Source organism: Hyperoodon ampullatus (assembly GCF_949752795.1).
Source record: "Hyperoodon ampullatus genome assembly, chromosome: 4".
Classification (NCBI taxonomy): Eukaryota; Metazoa; Chordata; class Mammalia; order Artiodactyla; family Ziphiidae; genus Hyperoodon; species Hyperoodon ampullatus.
In genome coordinates, this window is record NC_136917.1 from 36,215,701 (window position 1) to 36,236,787 (window position 21,087).

General features: G+C 54.3%; 3 protein-coding genes across 7 annotated transcripts; 2 read left to right on the plus strand and 1 right to left on the minus strand.

Annotated features, from left to right (window-relative positions):
* Positions 1 to 1,176: 1,176 nt before the first annotated feature.
* Positions 1,177 to 2,352, plus strand: NR2C2AP (nuclear receptor 2C2 associated protein; the record flags this gene model as incomplete). Of its 2 annotated transcripts, none has more annotated exons than XM_079701674.1 (5): positions 1,177 to 1,214; positions 1,408 to 1,498; positions 1,720 to 1,825; positions 1,898 to 1,986; positions 2,244 to 2,352. In XM_079701674.1, the coding sequence occupies 5 exons, from the start codon at positions 1,177 to 1,179 to the stop codon at positions 2,337 to 2,339; spliced, it is 420 nt and encodes a 139-aa protein (XP_079557800.1). In that variant the 3' UTR covers positions 2,340 to 2,352. The 2 variants fall into 2 exon arrangements, with proteins under 2 accessions (XP_079557800.1, XP_079557799.1); XM_079701673.1 differs by having other exon boundaries at positions 1,898 to 1,965; positions 2,220 to 2,352.
* Positions 2,353 to 2,502: 150 nt separating this feature from the next.
* On the minus strand, positions 2,503 to 6,595 carry RFXANK (regulatory factor X associated ankyrin containing protein; the record flags this gene model as incomplete). Its single annotated transcript, XM_079701675.1, is given in 9 exon segments — positions 2,503 to 2,618; positions 3,252 to 3,332; positions 3,739 to 3,805; positions 4,205 to 4,330; positions 4,511 to 4,624; positions 4,626 to 4,693; positions 4,874 to 4,939; positions 5,080 to 5,163; positions 6,409 to 6,595. Coding segments are annotated over 9 exon segments (864 nt in total). The 3' UTR covers positions 2,503 to 2,547.
* Positions 6,596 to 8,020: 1,425 nt separating this feature from the next.
* BORCS8 (BLOC-1 related complex subunit 8) lies at positions 8,021 to 20,162 on the plus strand. 4 transcript variants are annotated; one of them, XR_013810822.1, is made up of 7 exons: positions 8,021 to 8,069; positions 11,586 to 11,698; positions 12,151 to 12,215; positions 15,412 to 15,522; positions 17,217 to 17,292; positions 19,071 to 19,374; positions 19,605 to 20,162. XR_013810822.1 is itself a non-coding variant. In XM_079701671.1 (6 exons), exons 1-5 carry the CDS (start codon positions 8,033 to 8,035, stop codon positions 17,248 to 17,250), a joined length of 360 nt encoding a protein of 119 aa, XP_079557797.1. In that variant the 5' UTR covers positions 8,021 to 8,032; the 3' UTR covers positions 17,251 to 17,292; positions 19,071 to 20,162. The 4 variants fall into 4 exon arrangements, 3 of the variants coding, with proteins under 3 accessions (XP_079557797.1, XP_079557798.1, XP_079557796.1); XM_079701671.1 differs by having other exon boundaries at positions 19,071 to 20,162; XM_079701672.1 differs by having other exon boundaries at positions 19,215 to 20,162.
* The last annotated feature ends 925 nt before the right edge of the window (positions 20,163 to 21,087 follow it).

Sequence of the window (21,087 nt, forward strand, 5' to 3'; positions counted from 1 at the left end):
CTCTCCCAGGAAGCCCTCCCTCCAGGTAGACCCCCTGCTTCCCTAGCCCTATCTCTCCCCCTGGCTCAGCCCTAGCCCCATGGGGCTGGGAGTGTATGTGTCTAGTTCTGTCTTCCCCAGATTTGGAGATCTTCAAATATGGGGCTGGAACTGAGGCCTCTCACAGTCCTCAGAATCACTCAGCACAGGGTTGGGCAGTAGGGAGTGGCAGTTGTTTAGTGAATCAGAGAACCAAACCTTTAGCCGTGTATCTGAGGCTTTGTATAATCCAGTTTGGCAAACTCCTCTTCATTCTTCAAAACCCACCTCACATTACCCCTCCTCCAAGAAGACTGTCCCAGGCAGCATTTACTAAGAAGACAGATTTGGAAACCGGGCCTCCTGTGTCCCAGGGGGGACACGCGAGGCTGATAAAGACTCCTAGTACAGTACTCGCACCATCGTAGCCTCTTCCTCAACCCTTCCTTTGGCCTCTGGGAAGCAGTGAAATGCAGGGGTTCCCAGGCGGCAACTGCAATCAGGGAATGAATTCGGCCGACTTCATTCTGCCGGTAGGAAGACATCATTATAAGAAGGCTCTCGGACACCAAAACCAGGGCTCTATACCCGCGGGCACCAAAGGACAGCTCCCCGCACACAGTAGGCACACAATTGCTTTAGATGCCGGCCTTTTTCCTCCAGCTCCGAGGGATAGGCAATCACTGGACGAGGAGCTTTTAAGAGGCAGGCGCTGAGGGGGCGGGGCTCAAACTAAACCGCGCCCCGGGAGCGGGGGCTGGGCGAGCCTGAGGCACTCTGCGCCTGCGCGGCGTTCACGCGGTTCCGGGTATTGATGTTGGTTTCCTAAGCTGTTTGCAGAGAAACTGAGGCACCGAGAGGGAGCGACTGCTCCCGAAACCCACAGGAAACCCGCTTCCCTTCCTTGGACCCACTGTGAAAGGCTTGGCCTCGGGTCATCGGCAGTGTCCCCGAAACTCCAAATTTTTCTGGCAAAGGGGTAGTCAAGGCGACATTTAGGACTGGAGTGACGGAGCAGTGACTGTTCTTGTGCCGTGCTACAGGTGAGGACGTGAAGACTCTGAGACTCTGAGCGTGAACAAGGTCGCGCTTTGGCGGCCGGGATTTGAACCCGGACTGAGCCCAGCTCTGAGTCCTGCGAGGCCTTGTGGAACCGAGATGACCCACTCTTTGGTTTGTCCAGAGACAGTGAGCAGGTGAGAGCCCCGGGCGGAGGTGGGGTGTGAATGGCGGCGGGCAGTAGCGGACGGGGCCGTTGGCCTGGGATAGTCCCTCCCTAGTGGACAGAAATGGGGGAACCGGTGGCGAGGGAGGGGTGGGCCCGGTAGTGGGCGGGCCCTCGCCGCAGGGCTCAGCACCTCTCCACGCGCCGATTCTGGTTGCCTCTAGGGTGAGTTCGGTGCTGAATCGTAACACGCGGCAGTTTGGAAAGAAGCACCTGTTCGACCAGGACGAGGAGACCTGCTGGAACTCGGACCAGGTGAGGCACCCTCTCCCTGGATCCTCCACCCCTAGTGTGAATCAGAATCAGGGGTCTAGGGCGCCCTGAGAATTTGGGTGCACCCCAGCTGGGCAGTTAGGTTGGCCAGGGAGGGAACCCGTGCTCACTGTGCTCCCCACCCACCATGGACTCTGTGAATGAGAGGCACAGCAGGGCTCTGAGTCTGGAGTGACCATGGACCTCTATTTCTCTGCTTCCAGGGCCCCTCCCAGTGGGTAATACTGGAGTTTCCCCAGCGCATCTGTGTCTCCCAGCTGCAGATCCAGTTCCAGGGGGGCTTTTCCAGTCGCCAGGGCCGCCTAGAAGGTACTGGAAGGCCCTGGAAGATGGGGGATTAGAGGGGGTACGCTGGCCTCACTGCTCCTTTCTCTGCTGCAGGTTCTCAGGGGAGTGAGGCTCTTAGCAAGATTGTGGACTTTTATCCTGAGGACAACAACTCGCTTCAGATATCCTGCCCCAGCCTCTGGGTGGGGTGGTCTGTGCATCTGAAAGCGGTGGGCCCTGGCGTGTGACCTCGAGCAACTGGCCTCTGGGTCTCCACTGCTTCACCTGTAAAATGGGCTGATGATAATCTGTTCTGTGTTAGAGTTTCAGAGGGACCCACAGTGTGCTGGGTCACCCAGCACATTTGTAGTACCTGAGCTGGGGCTGGTGGGTGGGACAAGATAAGGCATCTGTTTCCCTTGACTGCCCTGCTTACACTTTCCCTGTGCCATCTGCTGAGGTGGACCGGCTGAAAGTGACATTTGAGGACGCCACTGATTTCTTTGGCCGAGTGGTCATCTACCACCTGCGGGTGCTAGGGGAGAAGAAGGTGTGAGGCCACTGGGTGGCTGCCTCCTCCAGGACGTCCTCCGGGAAGCACAGTGAAGTCCTTCAAGTTCTGCACAGAAGGTTTATTGGTTCCTCTTGGAAGGGCCCCCTCCCACCGTCTGTCCAGGAGCTGCCTTTGAAGCCAGTTCTGGGTTCCCCCAGTTCTGGGTCGACCATTTTGTTCCCTGAGTGTCTGAGTCCCTGGCAGATGGCGTTCACTCAGGGGTGGCGGGCACCAGGTTGCTCTGGAAGAGTTTAAGGATGTGGTTCTCGATCACCTGTTGCACTGGAAACAGAACAGGGAAAAGGTGGGCCATGAACTGAACAGCGGCTGCAAGGGCACAGGCCAACCTGTACCTTCCCCTCAGGGTAAGAACAGGGGCCTCAGCCCTGGGACCTGGATGGAGGACCCATTTCATACACAGGGAAATCCAAGCCCTTGCCAGAGCACAGCTGGGAAGACAGAGGCCCCCCTCATAGGAACCTCTATTTCCCCTAAGTTTGTAAAAATGCATTTTTGGAGGCTTTTCAGAATTATTAAAATATTCCTTACCAAACAAAATTGTCAAATTGGAACTTTTATGAAAAGATGAGAGGAACTGTGAGGAATTACTTGTCTCAAATGGAATAAAACTCCTTCAAGGAAGGAGTGGGATATTTCCCACACACCCCCACATGACCCCAGGGGGTCAGTTCTGTTAGGATCCCCCCATTTTCTGAAGTGGGGAGTCAAACTGGGGTCTGCCTACAGCCCCCACTCACACCCACCTCTTGCCGTGGAGGGGGCTGGGCTCCATGGCCATGTGAACTGTGGCCCTCCTGGTATCCTCACCCTGCCAGGGCCTCCTTTGGGCCTCTCAGCACCTACATGTCCCCCCATTATGGTCCCTGTCACTAGCCCCATGTGCCTCGGGCTGACCTTTCCTATATCCCAGGGCCACGGCGAGGTCCATTGGGGTGTAGCCAGAGTCTGCCTCAGTGGTGAGATCAGCTCCTCGGGCTGCAAAGCAGAGCAGACACTGCAGAGAGGGCTGGGCCTGGGGACCGGGAGCCCGGGTGGGGCACGGAGACTCGGGAGGTCCAGTGACTACCCACTGTGCAGCCAAAGGTCTGCTGGTTGCTGTGTGGTCTTGGACAAGAGCCTGACCTCTGATGAATGTGACCAATAGAATCTCCACCTCCAGGGTCTCTGAGGCACACAGGGTGTGGGTTCTCAACCCAGTCGGCCAGACCCCTGTGCTATTCCTGCCACCTGTCCCCACATCAATCCTCTGGGCAAAGCGGGCAGCAGCCACCCATCCCAAGAGCTGTTCAAGCAGAGCTCAGACCCTTCCCTGGCCCTCAGGATTCCTGCAGAGCCAGGTGGGGCTCTAGGGCCCCTCAGGCTAGCCTCTACTCCTACTCACCCAGCAAGGCCTCCACACACTTCACATGGTTCCCACGCACGGCATACAGAAGTGGTGTCCCTCCATTCTGTCAGGGACAGGGGTAGGGGGCAAGCAACACTATCTTTTCCAGATTCTCATGACAACCCACACCCACCAATTTAATATGGTTCCTCCTGCTTGTCACTTGGCCCATCTAGCTTCTCCTTTGGGTCTCAGCTTAGATGCCCCTTCTTCCAGGAAGCCCATCCTGACTGCCCTTGGCTCTACAGGCAGCCTCTGGGCTCTTGCAGCTAGCTGTCTGTGTATCTGCCAACATAGTGTTATTCACTATACCTGAGCTGTTTATGTGTCGGCTAACCCCGCCCCCCCCCAAAAAAAACTGGGAGCTCTATGAGGCTTGGGGTTGGGTCTGTCTTGCGTTCTTAGCGCCCAGAGCCAGCCTGGTACCCTGTGAGGTGCCCAGGGCCAGTGGGTGGCGCCTTACCCAGTCATAGGTGTTGATGTCCACGTCGCGCTCCAGCAGCAGCCCTACAATGTCTGTGTAGCCACCTGTGCTGGCTAGTGACAGGGCGCTCTCCCGCTCCTTGGCCAGGATGTGGGGGTCGGCACCCTGGGGGGAACAGAGGGGGGACAGTGACAGAAGGGGGGCAAAAGGAGAGGTGGGTGCATCCCCTGCAATCTTGGGGTCCCCATGTTAGCTCCATCTTACAGACACAGCACCAGCAGACTCAGCTGAGACCCTGGCCCACCCTCGAGTCCCCAGGAAGCCCCCAGCCGGGCTGGGACGCACCCACTCAAGCAAGAAGCGGACGGTCTCGATCTCTCCAAAGGCGGAGGCCCAGATGAGGGGGGTGAAGCCTCGCTCGTCCGGCTTGTTGATGAGGTTGTCTCCTGGCAGGAGGGGGGTGGTACCACTGGGATGCACCCCTGCCCACTCTCCCCAATGCTGTGGAATTGGGGGCAGGGCAGGCAGCTGGGGTCAGATGTGGGGCGGGGAAGTATACATGTGGATGCACACACGGACATGCTCAGACACACGTACAGACATAGGTACACATGTGGAGACTCAGGTCATGTCAGCAACCACATGCACACACCAGCATGTGAGGTCACACAGGCACGGACACACCGGCACATGAGCGTGGGCACACACCTTTCCTCAGATGCTCCTTCAGTTGGCTCAGCTCCCCCTGGGCCGCGAGCTGGTGGATGGACAGGGCTGGGGGGCAGAGAGAGATAGAGTCCTCACCTGTCCCATCTGAGCTCCATGCCCCAGTTTATTCCTTGTCCAAAGTTGCTCTTCTTAATCCCTGCCAGCCCACTACTTCTCTCCCCCGTGGGGACCGGGGTCCCACTCACAGTCCAAGGTGGCCGGCAGGGCTGATACCTCATTCCCCCGCTGCCGGTTGGTGAGGGTTGTGGAGTGCTTTAGGGAGCTGCCTGCTGGGAGAGAGAGAAAGGGCCTCAGTTTCCCCTCATTCCCCAGTATGTCTTGGGCTTCAGACCAGACCCTGGGGGCTTGGAACTACCAGAGACAGTGCGTGTCTCCACTATTCACTCACTCCATCCTCCCAGATACCCAGGGTGTGGATTTCTCCTCTGCCCCTGGCAAGATTCTGCACAAACGAGACACTCCCTGCCCTCAAGGGGCCCATGGACAAGTTGGGGAGTCAGACAGAAATGGAGAAATAGAATGAGAGCTTAAGTTAAAATACGTGTTCAGGAGAAATGAAAAGCAGGTGGAAGGGGGTGGAAAGAAGGGAGGGCAAAGGGTGAGTCCCTTTTAAAGAAAATGGTCAGGGAGCATCACTCCAAGGAGGTAACACCAACCGAGAGCTTGGCCAGTTGAAGAAACCTGGGGAGAGGTGTGGGAAGAGCATTTCACACAGGGAATGGTAGAGACAAAGGCCTCAGGGCGACTGAGTTAGACATGTTCAAGGATTCCAGTCAAAAGAAACCCTTGGGTTCTCGATAAGTCAAACAATTATCATCTGACCCAGCAATTCCACTCCTAGGTATCTACCCCAAAGAGTTGAAATCATGTGTTCAGACAAAAACTTGTACACGAATGTTCACAACAGCACTATTCAGTCACTAAAAGGGGAACAACCCAAATGTCCATCAATGCATAAATGAATAAACTAAATGTGGTCCAGCCATACTGTGGAATATCATTCAGCTATAAAAGGGATGAAACACTGACACACCATACAATGTGGATGAACCTTGAAAACATCTTGCTGAGTGAAAGGAGCCAGAACGGGAAGGGCCACATGTTGTATGAACCCATTTATATGAAATGTCCGGAACAGGCAAATCCATAGAAACAGAAAGCAGATTTTTGCTTCCCAAGGGCTGGAGGAGGGAAATGGGGAGTGACTGCTAATGGGTTTGTGGGGTTTCCTTTGGGGGTGATGGAAATGTTCTAGGACTACATAGAGGTGGAAGTTATACATTGTGTACATTGTGAATGTACTTACTGCCACTGAATTGTAAGCAATTCTGGTTAAAATGGTAACTTTTATGTTATGTGAATTTTACCACAATTAAAAAAATAATAATAAGCAACCCCTCACAGGGTGGAGATGGAAGACACATCCAAGGACACAAAGACAGAAGTCCCATCTTGGGCCTGACATTCCACCATTCTTGCATCCCAGAAGCAGGAGTCCAGGGTAAGTATCCTACCTTGAGGTGAGGAGGTACCAGCATCTGGTTCAGGATTCCCAGGCTCCGGGGTGCAGGGGAAGAGACTGAGGACCACAGTGTCTGAGCCGTCAGGGGCCTCACCCCTGGGGTCTTCGGGGTCCCCAAATTCTGGGGTAGAAGGCTGCTGGGTCAGGCTGAGCTCCTCTGAAGGCTGGGTGGGCTCCATGGGGAAGCTGGTGGAAAGGCCAAACAGGGAAAGATGGCAATAATTATTGACAACTCATTAAATAGGCACTGACTGCATACCCAGCCTCACACAGTGAGGGTGGGTAAACTAAGACTCAGCCAGGAAATTAAAACCAGAGTCCAACTGCTTCTCAGGCCCACTCCTCCCCAACACCAGAGCATATACAATATGCATTGCTTAAAAGCCCTGGCTCTGGGGTCAGCCATCTGGGTTTGAATCTCTCCACTAATAGGCTGTGAAAACTTGGGCACATTACTTAATTTCTCTAAGCCTCAGTGTCTTCATTAATAAAATGAGGGGAAAGGAGGACTAAAAAAAATGTCTGTAAATATCTAAGCAGGAGGCCTGATACACGGGCAGATCTTAAACGTCCGCTGTGCGTTTTTTTTGGCGGGGGGGAATCCCTAGAATGAGTGAGAGCTCAACAAAGATGTGATTGGTTGCATCCCACCCGCCCCTCCCAAGTCAATCCAGGAGGTCCACTCACCTCCAACGAGCCTCCTCTGTCACTCCACGCCGCAAGCCCGGGTCCCCCCAAACTTGGGGGCCCAACTCACAAACTTTTCTCTTCCAATTGATGTAATGGGTAGCAAAATGGAGCCTGGACCCTCTACGCCCTGGCTTCTTCTGCCGGGACAGAGAGCAACTTGATACGCGACCGCTACCCACACTGCAGAGTGCCTCCACTGCGCCTGCGCGTCCCCGCCCCCCCGAAAGTGCGGAAGGGCTGGAGCTGTAGGAGCTGTTCCTGGCCCTTTAAGGCTTGGGGGAGGGGCGCGGCTTCCGCTGGGGCACGAGCTATGGAATTGCGCCTGCGCTTCCTCGACCCCGCCGCTCAGGAGGGAGCCTAGTAGGAACTGGAGGGATGGGCGGGGCCTCAGAGGGCTCTCAAGAGTTCCCTGACCTTGTCCTCCCTCACCCCCAGCACCACACACAGGTTTTCCCAGATGGAGCCAATTGGCTCCACCTTCGGACAGACGGCGTCCCCGTCCATAACAATGTCTCCTTTGCGGTCCTGGGGGCTCAGGAGTATGTGCAGGGATTTGGTGGCAGCAGAGGGGTACAAGAAGGGAGTTTATACAGCCCGAAGTGGGCAGTGTGTGGAGTATTCCCCCAATTTGCCCCCGGAAAAGGGGTTCGGTAAAGGAGGGCGCCCTTACCCCTCCCCTGCCTGAGTGTCCCTCCTGGAGCTTCAAGGGGCTTCCGGCCCCTCTTCACCCACCTGCCGATTGCCTCTTTCCCCAGTCTCTAACTCACGGCCCTTCTCCTGTCTGGGTAGACTAAAGATCGAGGAGGGCAGGCCAATGAGTTTCGGAACTGGAGAAATGCGGTGCCCCAGTTTCCCAGGGATGGTTTAGGCAGCTGTCTCCACCCCAGACTTCCGGTTCCTGTCCTCGAAATAGGGCCGCAGCCACCATGGAGGAACCGGAGATGCAGCTCAAGGGGAAGAAAGGTGGTGTGGGGCCCCGGGCGGGCGGAGGGGTCATGAACTCGCAAAAGAGCGACCTGACTGGGCGCGGGAGGGGGCCAAGGCGCGGAGGGAGCGTTTGGGAGGTGTGATTGAACTGCCACGAAATCGCGGCTCGGCCGCTGACTAGTTTTGAAACCTTTAGAAAGTCTTTGTGCCTCGATTTTGTCATCTGTAAAATGGAGAGTATAATAGACTCCCTCCCTCCCTCCCTCCCTCCCCCCCTCCCCCCATAAAATTGTTGTGATAATTCAGTAACTTGATATTTTTAAAATTATTTATTTTTGGCTGTGTTGTGTCTTGGTTGCTGTGCGGGCTTTCTCTAGTTGCGGTGAGTGGGGGCAACTCTTACTTGCGGTGCGGAGGCTTCTCACTGCGGTTGCTTCTCTTGTTGCGGAGCACGGGCTCTAGGCGCGCGGGCTTCAGCAGTTGTGGCACACAGGCTCAGTAGTTGTGGCTCATGGGCTCTAGAGCGCAGGCTCAGTAGTTGTAAAACCCGTGCTTAGTTGCTCCGCGGCGTGTGGGATCTCCCCGGAACAGGGCTGGAACCTGGAACCCGTGTCTCCTGCATTGGCAGGCGGATTCTTAACCACTGCACCACCAGGGAGGCCCACCAGGGAAGCCCCCCAGGGAAGCCCCCAGTAATCTGATATCTGTAAAGCATTGGAAGAACGCTTGGGGCGTGGCAGTGGCTGTGCGTATTGTTTCCTTTGTATTTATGCATTTGCATATGTTTACATCGACTTATCAAATATATGTAAATCACATAGTTACAAATTACAAAATGCCACAAGTTATTTTTAAAGTATAAATGTCTGTTACTTTTTTATATATGTTATTACTAGTTAATTTTTTTTTTTTTACAAATTTATTTGTTATAGTTTGTTTGTTTGTTTTTGGCCGTGCTACCCGGTTTGTGAAATCTCAGTTCCCCCACCAGGGATTGAAACCCGAGCCACAGCAGTGAAAGCCCGGAATCCTAACCACTAGGCCACCAGGCAACTCCCACTAGTTAATTATTTAGAAGTCACAAGTACATGTAATTCCATATCCTTCATAATAGCACTGTGAGGTGTAAGCTACTGTGCTCATTTTCAAAACAAGAAGGCCTAAGAAGGTAAGAGGACACATAGTTTGGAGGTGGCAGGCTGGGCTCTGCCTGAGTCAGGACACCGTGGTGAGCTGGACAAACCCAAACTGGACAGACTCATATACATCCTCCCTTGACTCCCAGACACACGTGGGTTCTCTCCCTCACCAACTACACTGCCCTGCTCAATAGCATGGGGTCCATCTCTGTAACAAACCTTGAGGTGAGTACCTTTTTCCGTTCCATTTTTGCATATGAGGAAACAGGCTCAGAGAAGCCCACGCCCTCACAAATCAAGTTTTAGGTAAACATGTAACCTAATAAAGAATGAGAATTTTTACATCTGAAACTAACACAACATTGTAAATCAACTGTACTCCAATATAAATTTTAAGAAAAAAATAGAGTGAGATTTTAAGTATAAGGGACATGAATAAAGTGCTGAGGCTGAGAGTGAAGGTGAAGGGACATCTGATTAAGCTTGGTGATTAGGGAAGGCCTTGCCCAGGAGGTGACATTTGAGCTGAGACATGAGGGATTAAGAGAAATGAGGGTTGCGGGGGAGGCAGGCAGTGTCATTGGTGGGATCAACAGGTATGAAGGCCCTGAGCTGGCAAAGTGTTCAGAGCTGTGCTGCAATACAGTAGCTACTGGTCATAGTACTTATGCATATTTAAATTAATTAAAATTAGATAAAATTTAAAATTCAGTTTCTGAGTCACATCAGTCACATTTCAAGTGCTCAGTAGCCATATGTGACTAGTGGCCACCATATTCGGCAGTATAGATTATAGAAACTTTCCATCATTGCATAAAGTTCTTTTCGACAGTGCTGAGAGTGTCCAAGGACCAGCTAGGAGGCCATTGTGCCTGGGGCAGTGGCCGAGGAGGGCAGAGGCGGGTAACAGCAGGTAGAACAGACAGGACCTTAAGGGCCATGTTTAGGAAGGTAGATTTAATTTCTGGCTGATGGGAGTGTTTCAACAAAGGGAAAGGCATATCTGATATGTTCATTAGGAGCTCATGCCATCTGTTTCGTGGGGATTGGATTGTTGACAGGAGTGGGCGCTGGGAGACCAGGGAGCAGCTGAGTTTGGCATCCAGGTGGGAGACAGCTATGTCTGGACCAGTGAGGGCAGTACAGTGTTAAGAATGGGTGAGTTCTGGGGCTTCCCTGGTGGCGCAGTGGTTGAGGGTCCGCCTGCCGATGCAGGGGACACGGGTTCGTGCCCCGGTCCGGGAAGATCCCACACATGCCGCGGAGCGGCTGGGCCCATGAGCCATGGCCGCTGAGCCTACGCATCCGGAGCCTGTGCTCTGCAACGGGAGAGGCCACAACAGTGAGAGGCCCGCGTACCGCAAAAAAAAAAAAAAAAAAAAAAAGAATGGGTGAGTTCTGGGCTTTGTTTTGCGACAGAACAAGCAGGGTCTGCTCATTGATGGGGTAGGAAGGGCAGGGACAACCAGCTGGCTGCTGTTCGTTGAAGCAGACCCTGGGATGAGGATTTGTGTGTAGTCAGCTTACCAAGAGAACCCCACAGAGGAGAGGGGGGAAACAGGACAGGGCTGGGGAGGAAACTGAGCAAGGAGTGACCTCAGGTAAAATCCTGCAGAAAGAAGCCACAGTCTGTTCCCACAGGGGAGCTCACGGGGTTGGGTCACACCTCTTGAGTTGTTCCAACACACAGCGCAGGACATGGGCTTTCCTACCCCTCGGTGCTCAGTCATGGCTGAGAGCCATCCACCCATGTAAACTTCCAGGCACTTTTGGGTCCGGTAGCTAGTGGGCATCCAAAGAAGAATCTTGGATTTTGTCACTGGGGTAAAAGGAATGTGAGTAGATCTGAGCAGGTTGTAGCAGTGTCCACTGTAAGTGGGTTTGGGAAGGGAAAGATCATGAATTCACTGGACACATTAATGTCATCAAGATTGAGGCCCTGCGCTCTAGAGCCCGCGAGCCATAACTGCTGAGCCCACGTGCCACAACTACTGAAGCCCGTGTGCCTAGAGCCCATGTTCCACAAGAGAAGCCACTACAATGAGAAGCCCACGCACCACAACGAAGAGTAGCCCCTGCTCGCCACAACTAGAGAAAGCGCGCGCGCTGCAACGAAGAACCAACGCAGCCATAAATATATACATACATACATACATACATTTATTAAAAAAAAAAAAGATTAAGGCCCTTTTGTGACTCCCAGATGGAGTTGTTCGGCCCTGCTGTGACCATCTCCTGCAACCCATCACCGGGGCCACAGGTGACCCAGCCGCTGGGAGGGACACTGAATACTCCTCTCTACTCTGGCTGGACTCACGGGTTGAGCAACCAGGAGTCTGATGCTTTGTCTCCTTGACCCCCTGTCCACCCTACCCTCCCGTCCCACTTTGCCGACTGTCGATCCTGGACCCAGTAACAGACAAGTTCACTGAGAGTGTCTACGTCCTGGCCAACGAGCCATCCGTGGCCCTGTACCGGCTGCAGGAGCACGTGCGCCGCTCTCTGCCCGAGCTGGCCCAGCATAAGGTGAGCCATCCCCGCCCCAGCCACCGACCTCTCCCAGGGTCTGCACCTTGTGAGCTGGGGCCTACTCTGTTGGTGCAGGAGTCAAGGCTGGGACACCAGCGAGGAGGCACATGGTCACCAGCCCAGATTGGGGCTGGGTGGACAGATCTGGGGCAGATTTGGAAGAAGGGGACAGCAGGGTCTGCATCAGTTGTGACCTGTGTGGTGAGAAGGAGGCAGCCGTGTGAGGGAAGGATATGCCAGGCAGAGAGAACAGCCTGCTCAAAGGCCCTGAGCCGTAGTCGCCATGTGTTCACAGAAAGCCCAGACTGATGAGGGGTGGGAGTGGCAGGAGGAAGATCAGGGGCTGGAGGGGGCTGCTCTCTACAGCCATGGTGATTGGTGTTCGGGTGCTGGGAGGATGGAGGTAGCAGCCACCCCTGCTAACAGCCCCCAACCCCCCCCACCCGCAGGCTGACATGCAGCGGTCGGAGGAACAGAGCCAGGGAGCCATCTACACGGTGGAGTACGCCTGCAGGTAAGCGCCACAGCCTCCGCGCTGCCACGGCCGCCCTGTTATGCCCCGGGTGTTCAGGGTCATCTATGGCTGCCCGTGAGCCTTGCCCTGCGGAACCCGCCTGAGTAGAGGCATGCGGATCTGGACTCACCTGGCCACAGGGCAAAATTCCAGCCCAGACCTGTGCTTCTCGCTATTTGACTGATGCCCGTGTGTCTCAGGCAGGCTTCTTCCCGGCCCTCAGTCCCTCCCCATCTGTCACAGGAGGGGCTGATAAGGACTCCAGGAGGTGCCTCAAGGGGCCAATGTTTCCCACCCACTGTCGGGACCACAGACTGGCTAGTGGGGTGGATGGCAGCTGGGGGGGAGGGCCAAAACATGAACATGACTGTTTATTTTAAAAATTTTATTTCTTTCCAGTTTTTTATCTTGTGGTAAGATGCAAATTCATCATCTTAACCATTTTTAAGTGTACAGTTCAGTGGTATTAAACACACTCATAATGCTGTGCAACTATCCCCACCATCCATCTCCAGAATTCTTTTCATCTTGCAAAACTGCAACTCTGTCCCCATTAAACACTAACTCCCTATTCCCCGCCCTCCATTCCTGGCACCCACCATTCTGCTTTCTGTCTATTCTAGGGACCTCACATAAGTGGAATCATACAGTATCTGTCTTTCTGAGACCATATTCTTTCACTTACCTTAATGTTTTCAAGGTTCATCCATGTTGTAGCATGTGTCAGAATTTCCTTCCTTTTTTTTTTTTTTGCGTTACGTGGGCCTCTCACTGTTGTGGCCTCTCCCGTTGCGGAGCACAGGCTCCGGACACACAGGCTCAGCAGCCATGGCTCACAGGCCTAGCCGCTCCATGGCATGTGGGATCTTCCCGGACTGGGGCATGAACCCGTGTCCCCTGCATCGGCAGGCGGACTCTCAACCACTGCGCCACCAGGGAAGCCCTTCCTTCCTTTTTTAGGGCTGAATAATATTCCATCATATGGATGGACCACATCTTGTTTATCCATTCATCTGTTGATGGACATTTGGGTTGCTTCCATATTTTGGCTACTATGAATAAAGCTTCTGTGACCGTGGGTATACCATTTATTATTTTTGTTTGTTTAACTTTCTCTAAATATCCAGATTTTTTTTTTTTTTTTTTTTTTTTTGCAGTACGTGGGCCTCTCAGTGTTGTGGCCTCTCCCGTTGCAGAGCACAGGCTCCGGACGCTCAGGCTCAGCGGCCATGGCTCACGGGCCCAGCCACTCCGCGGCATGCGGGATCTTCCTGGACCAGGGCACAAACCCGTGTCCCCTGCATCGACAGGCGGACTCTCAACCACTGCGCCACAAGGGAAGCCCAATATCCAGATTTTTTAACCCCAAGTGAAAGACGTGCCTGAGAATAAAAAGCAGTAGTTGGTGTTTCTTCCCATTGTTGCAGCTTTGCCAGCCTTGCCTCCTGTGCTCCTGTTGGTTCTGTTTCCCATGACTGTATTTCATGACCTGGCTTATTCCGTTTGCTTTAGGAGTTGGCGACTTTAATTAGGAGTGCTGTTTGCCCCTGGCTTGGGCTGTGGGTTGTCTTGGTGGAGGCTGGATACTCCCCAGCAGCTCTCGTCCGTGGCACTGTGCAGTTCGCCTGCCTGTTTCTGTTGTGTGGTCGAAGGTTCCTTGACAGGAAGTCGTGCCGCTCGGAGTTCTGCCTTCACCAGCCTTGGCCCTTCCGCTGGTGACCCAGACAGATCGCATCTTCCTGAGGATGGTGGTCACAGACACCCTCCTTAACTCCAGGAAGAGTAGAAAAGAAATGGGAGTTTTTCTCGCAGCTGCTGAATAGTTCCCAGACAGCCCAGAGTTCATCAGAAAGGTCCAGGTTCAAGGAAGAACAAATCAAAGTCTGTACTTTCTCCCAATTCCTCTAGCCGTGCTATCCAGTGCAGGAGCCCGGATCCCAGGTGGCTGTTTACACTTAAATTTTAATGAAATAAAATGAAAGATTCAGCTCCTCAGTCTCATGAACCATATTTCAAGTGCTTAGCAGCCCTGGGCTAGGCAGGGGGCCAGTCTGTTCTGAGCTCTGAGCACTTCTCTTTAGTGAGATGTGAATTTCTCTAATGCTGAAAGACTGTTTCCTTTACGGACATGAAAGTGCCTTTTTAGTTGTCAAAATACTTTGTGCAGCGTTAACGGTTGGTGTAAAACTGAAAGATATTAAAATGGTATATTGGTTGGGGTGAACTATTCAGTAGTGAGCTTACGTTAGATAGCTTTTTATCATGGCGGACGGGCACTAGGAAAGCTGACTACATTTGGTGGTGTCAGATGAGCAAGTTAACAGAGCGGCCAACAGCCAGCGCTCCCGCCTTTTCATCTCATAGCCATAAGCAGGTCCCTGACTGATAATAAATGGGAGTGATTTCTTTGTCTTTAACAGAAGGACTTTAAAACGACCCTCTGGGCTTCCCTGGTGGCGCAGTGGTTGAGAGTCCGCCTGCTGATGCAGGGGACACGGGTTCGTGCCCTGGTCCGGGAAGATCCCACATGCCGTGGAGTGGCTAGGCCTGTGAGCCATGGCCGCTGAGCCTGCGCGTCTGGAGCCTGTGCTCCGCAATGGGAGAGGCCACAACAGTGAGAGGCCCGCGTACCGCAAAAACAACCCAAAAAAACCCCGACCCTCTTATTTTTACTGCAGGTGTCGTTGCACAGGCAACTTTCTGGCGTTAGCAAGGCCCCACGTGGCTTGGTGAATATGTTCCTGTAGTGCTGTTGGAAGGGACATTTTCATTAGACATCCATCAATGTGGCTTCAACACCAGAGCTTAGCACAGCTTTGCAGTAGTGCCCCTCTAATGGCGATGAGTCTAAACTCACCTCTAGAGCTTTTCACAGTCCAGTTGACAAGCTTCCTTCAGAGGCAGGAATAGATTACCTAAGAGGAAAGCAAGATATTTTTGAGGTCACTGTTGCACGCTTATAGCTCCTTCAAAGTATTAGATAGTCTAGCAGCCATTAAGCGAAAGTTGCATGTTGCCATCCAGTGCTCTGTTGCATATGGAAATCTAAACTTTAAGCCCACAGTGAGCCCTCAGGGAGGCCCATGGAATCCTTCAGGTGCCTGATGAATGCTGGCCTGCGCAGGCATCCGCTGAGCTCTGGTTGGGGGGCGAAGAGAGCGTGGTGCCGCTGACTGGATCTATCCTCCCATTTCAGCGCCGTGAAGAACCTTGTCGACAGCAGCGTCTACTTCCGCAGCGTGGAGGGCCTCCTCAAACAGGCCATCAGCATTCGAGACCACATGAACGCCACAGCCCAGGGCCACAGGTAGTCCCCGGGACCGCCCGCCCCTGCTGCTCTCAGCCTGCTTGCTGTAAGGACCTTCGCTGCTCAGCCAGGAGCTGCCACTTCTCGCTCCTTAGACAACTCCCTCTCTTCATCTCACGGTGGCCGGTGACTTCCTTTCATCCTTTGGCGTCTGTAGTGGGAGAGTTCAGTCACTCAGCACCCAGCTCCTGAGCTCTGCTGTGTGCCTGGCCCTGGGCTGGGTGCTGGGGACACGGTAGTGACTAAGACAGGTGTGCTCATAGCTTCACGGGGAGACACACAGCAACCAGGTAAACACGGAACACACAAGAACATTTCAGACACATGTGAAGGAGGAAAAGGGCTGTGGGGGCCTCTCTGGGGAGGCAGCAGAGGTGTGAGCAGAGGCTTGAACAATCTGCAGACAGAGATGACCCGGGGTTGGTCCTCCAGGCACGTCGGTGGCAGGGCAAAGGCCCGGGGCCTGGTGAGCTGGGTGTGTTGGAGGAACATGTGAGGCGGGTGTGGCTGCAGTGGGTGAGCGAAAGGGAGACGGGTTCAGAGGGTGGGCAGGGGCCTCGAGGGCAGCTGGGAGAGCGCCCGGAGCTGAAAGAGGCTTTGAGCCAATGACCAGACGGTCTAAAAATGAAAACTACTTACAGTTCTTACATACCGGGGAGAGAGTTTGGAGAAGTAGCTCTTTTTGTTTTGGTTTTCATTATAACTTAATAAACACACATGTAAACACATACACACGTGCTATAAGCCATCACTCGACCTTGAGATGTGTCTGGCTCCTGCAGTGTGGGGTTCTGGTATGCCTGTCCCCAACCAGGCACTTAGAAAGAAAAAAAAACTGTTGCTGCCTGTGATAATTGAGACAAAAGAACTGTCAAAACCAAAAAAGCCTTAAAAACAAAAAAAACAATAACAAAAAAAACCCCAAAAAGCCTTGCATATGTGTAAGAAGGGATATGCAGCAACCTGCCCTCTGAGGGTAGCGTGAGGGCTTCATGATGGTTCACTTGCACTAAATAACCATCTGGCTCTGGCTGCTCTGCCCCTGGTAGGTGACAGCCATTGGGACTGGATTTCACTGCGTCAAGCCTTGCACAGTGCCGTACACAGAGTAGGGCCTCAAAAACCATAGCTTTTACTTTTAACTCAGTTTCCCAGCTGCTTCCAAGAGCCCTGCTTCTGCCTGCTGTTGCGAAAATGCAACGTGCCTCTGAAAGACACCAGTAGCAGCTTGCGTAGTAGCTACTCACCTGCTATTGCGTCTCTTTGCAAGCCCCGGGGGTTTGAAGCTCCCAGTCCTACATGAGACCCAGGCACGACATCTGAAGTGGGTGGCTGGTCCCATTTTTTTTTTTTGTGGTACGCGGGCCTCTCACTGTTGAGGCCTCTCCCGTTGCGGAGCACAGGCTCCGGACGCGCAGTCTTAGTGGCCATGGCTCACGGGCCCAGCCGCTCCGCGGCATGTGGGATCTTCCCAGACTGGGGCACGAACCCGCGTCTCCTGCATCGGCAGGCGGACTCTCAACCACTGCGCCACCAGGGAAGCCCTGGTCCCATTTTTACAGAGGATGCCCTGAAGGCTCAGGCCAGAGGTCTTGGGGGACTGGAGTGTGCCCCAATGCACAATCCAGCCTAGCCGAGCAGGCCTCATGGCCTCTGACCTCAGCCTCATGGACGCTGCACATGTTTTGTTCCAGCCCCGAGGAACCACCCCCGCCCTCTTCAACCTGATCCCGGAAGAGACTTGGAGGTGCTTTGGCCCCTCTGACTCAGGTCAGTGCCAAGTGGGGCCATAAGCCTCTCTGTGCTCTTTGCTCTGAACTAACCCACGCTCTCGGCATCCAAGAACGGACCTACTTGACTAACCACTCGAGTTTTCTCCCTGGGCTTGTAGGATAGTTTTATCCATGGGAGGCTAGAGGGTAGGGGCACCTTGTGCCCTCTGCTGCTCAGGGCTGTTGTCAGCCCATCTCCCTTGTGCTTTCTCTGTCATCTTCCTGCCCCTTATCCAGGCCACAGGCCCTGTCCTGATCCCAAGGACCCCTGCCCCCCAAGACAGAGGGGAGCCCCATTTTCCATACCCTTCCACATGCCAGCTGCTTGCTTTACCCAAACACATTGTCTCAGGCAGAGCCCAGCAGGACTGTTATTCACCCAGCTCTGGATTCATCATTCTACTGCTGACCTGCTGTGTGACCCTGAGCAAGTCCCTCCCCACTCTGGTCTCTGCTTTTCCCTTCTGTCAGAGTGCTTCATTATGTGCAGCTGCATACAGTGATGTGTATTGTAGCAGTCAGCTACTGCTGCATGACAAACTATCCCAAAACTTAGTGGCTTATGACACCAATCATTTGCCTGCTTACGGTCGTGCAGTTTGGGTTGGACTCGGCCAGGCAGTTTTGTTTGTCTCAGCTGGGTGCTACTTGTGGCTCTTATGGGAGCTTGATGGGGCCAGATAGTCAGAAGTAGCCTCATATCTGGCCCTTGATTAGTGCTGTCTGCTGCTGGTGGGGAGGGGGGTGTCTGGTCCTCCACGTGGCCTCTCCAGCAGGACAGCCCAAGCTTCTCCTGGTGGTTGGGCGCCCTGTGTGCACGTGTTCATCCAGCCTTCCCTTGCTTCAGTTATGGCTGTCCCATTGGTCAAGGCCAGTCACGTGACCAGGACCAGATGGGTGAGGACTGCAGGAGGGCTTCAGTACTGGGAGGTGTGGTTGACCATCTGAGGAGAGCATGGCACCAAGAAAGGCCTAGTGTTTTGTTATTCTGTGCTCATGCAGGGCAGACACAGGCAGATTGGAGGTACCCAAGGCACTGACTGAGCCCGCAGCTTGTGTAGCTCTCACAGCCCCCTGCTCATTTGCTGTGGTTGTGCTCTGTGCTGTGGAAGTCTTCTCAGAGGGTCAAGGGAGGCGTGGGAGGGGACAGGGCCCCCACAGCTCCTAGAGCAGCAGCCCTGAGAGCCAAGAGGCAGGAGAGTTCATGGGTGTGCAGTCAGAGTTCTTACCGGGCACTTGCTATGTGATGGGCTTAGCTCTGGGCATAGGGGTGGTGAGGAATCCCACAGACTGTGGGGTCACTTGGGGGACATCTGGGAGGGCCTGCAGCAAGAGGGGCTGCCAAGGGGGTCAGCAACCCACCCCATTTCCCCACCCAGTGTTGCCCACCAGCCTGGACCCACACCCCAAAATCTCCCCCATCCTATCCCCTGTGCCCTGGTGCCTCCCACCCTCAAGCCTCAAAGATGCTGCCCTCTCCACCCGACCACAGTCAGTATGTTTCTCCTGCTCCTGCCTGGAGCCTCCAGGCAAGCCGTGAACATCCTGGGTCATCTACTGTCCCTTTACTGCTACTGCTGCACCCCCTCAGAACAAACTGCTCTGTGGCTCCGCCCGATCCCACCTGGGCACCTACAGACCCTGCTCTGCTCCCCAGAATTGCCGCCCCACTCCCTACCTCGGAGCCTCCACTCCCACTTCTCCCCAGACTGCTCCCCACCAAGGGTTGTAGGTGACCTTCACAGGGTCAAGTCTTGGCCTCCCCTGCTTCTCCAGGCCACGGGCTCTACACACAGCCTCATCTTACAGAAGAGGAAACTGAGGCTCAGAGAGGCGAGAGGCGGGGTCACCACCCGTGACCGGAAATGCCAGGATTCACACCCAGACCCTCTAACTCCAGTGCTTCACCTCTTCCCTCAGCCTCGCCCAGGATTTTCCTCAGACGCCACCTCATCAGGGCTACCCTGCAGCCCTAGGGGTCTCTCAGACTTGGCCTTGACTCACCTCTTGCCCCCCAGCCCAACCAAAGCTTGGACCCTTGGACACAGCCTTGTGGGACTTGGCAGGGACAGAAGACCAAGTAAGTGTGGCCAGCGCATTCCTCTCGCTCTTGCCTGGAGCCTCTGGGCCAGCCATGAATGTCCTGAGACGAGGCTTTGCTGCCTCTGGATTCTTACCCGCCCCCACTGGCCATGGACACAGCTATGGCCCCTCGGACCAATAACTGCCACCATGACAATCCTGATCATGCACCTGCTGTGTGCCCAGATCTGTGCTGGGGGCTTCACAAGGGTCATCTTTCATCCTCAGCCCTATAAGGCAGATGGGAAAAGAGAGACTCCGAGAGGTGGCATTATTTGTGTGAGATCACACAGAGAAGAGTAGACCCCGGCCTAGTTTGGTCCCAGCCCTGCCTCTGACATGCTGTGTGACATGGGTCTGGCACCGACCCTCCCTGGTGCTACCTTTCTCCATCTCAACAAGGAAGGCTGGACTGGACCTTTACAGGCTGAGGCAGGCATTCGTGTACCTGCCTGCCTGGACTGCATTCTGCCTCGAGCAGGAATGCCCACCTCAGGCTCAGGCCATAAGGAGAAGCCACCCTAACTCCAGGGGTGGATGTGGGACCCTGGCCTGGCTAGTCAGAGTCCCCCATCTCCCAGGTGATTGGTTTGAGATGGGCATGCGATCCAATGAGAGGTCTTCCCTGAGGATTTTGCTGGAAAAGTACCATCTTCCTTCTGGGGTTGGTGAGCTCGGCAGATGGACCAGGGGACCTGAGAACATTGCCTGGGGCCCTGGATCCAGCTGTACCTGACACTAGAAAATCTCAATTCTTCAGTTTCATGAGTCCCTAAAATTACTGTATTTGCCAAAATTGCTTTGAGTCTGTTTCTGCTGACTTGAGAAGAGCCCACGCTGATCTGATCCCTGCGAATTCCAAGCCTGGGAGATCATGGCCCATGGTTTGTACACCTCCGAGGCCAGCTGTGTGCCAACAAAGTGCCCAGCAAAATGTATAAGGAAGAGCAGAATGGAGTTGTCGAGGGTAGAGCCAGGGTGGGTCCCAGGCTCACTGCTCTGGGAGGATCCCCCAGCTTGGCCCAGAGAAGTGGTTGGGAGAGAGGGGTGGCAAAGGCCAAGGGCACCCTAGCAGAGACAGAGAGGGTCCTGGTGGGGTATCAGGGCTGTGGAGGGGCCTGAGGGCCTGGGAGTAGGTTCAGGAACACAAGAGGTATTAATAATTGCCTCCCACCACCAGGAAACAGGGTCAGCCCTCTCTCACCTCTCCTAGGGTGTACTGGGGGCCTGTGTGCCACCATCCTGCCTTCCCCCTGCCCCAGCTCAGTTGAGGGGGAGGGAAGAGCCTCAGGTTCACACTATTTTAGGCCCTGCCTGGTGTGTAGCCCCCACAGAGTCACTCTCCCTCTCTTCGCCCACTCTGAAGGCACCTCTCGTCCATCTCTCCTACCATGCAGCCGTGTATCCATCAAACATTGACCGTTCTCTCTGAGCTAGGCCCTGCCTGACCAGGGGATGCCCTGGTGAGCCAGACAGACCAACCCTGGCTCCAGGGATCAGACCCGCTGGACAGACAGGCAGCTAAGTGAGGTAATTGCGTGTATCCCAGAGGCAGCCTTGGATGGCTCAGGCGCTGTGAGCTAGTGGGGGGCAGTCATGAGGTGCCCTAGACCTTCCGAGGGCTCCCTGTCACCCACAGCTCCTGAACACGACCTTAGCCAAAGACTAATAGTACTCTCAGAGAGGTCTGTGCAGGACTGTGGGTTGTTAG

Coding starts and splice junctions, on each gene's coding strand:
- BORCS8 (XM_079701670.1), top strand. CDS start 8,033: ATGGAGGAACCGGAGATGCAGCTCAAGGGGAAGAAAG. Junction 8,070..11,585: donor GCAGCTCAAGGGGAAGAAAG/GTGGTGTGGGGC, acceptor TCCTGGACCCAG/TAACAGACAAGTTCACTGAG. Junction 11,699..12,150: donor CCGAGCTGGCCCAGCATAAG/GTGAGCCATCCC, acceptor CCCCACCCGCAG/GCTGACATGCAGCGGTCGGA.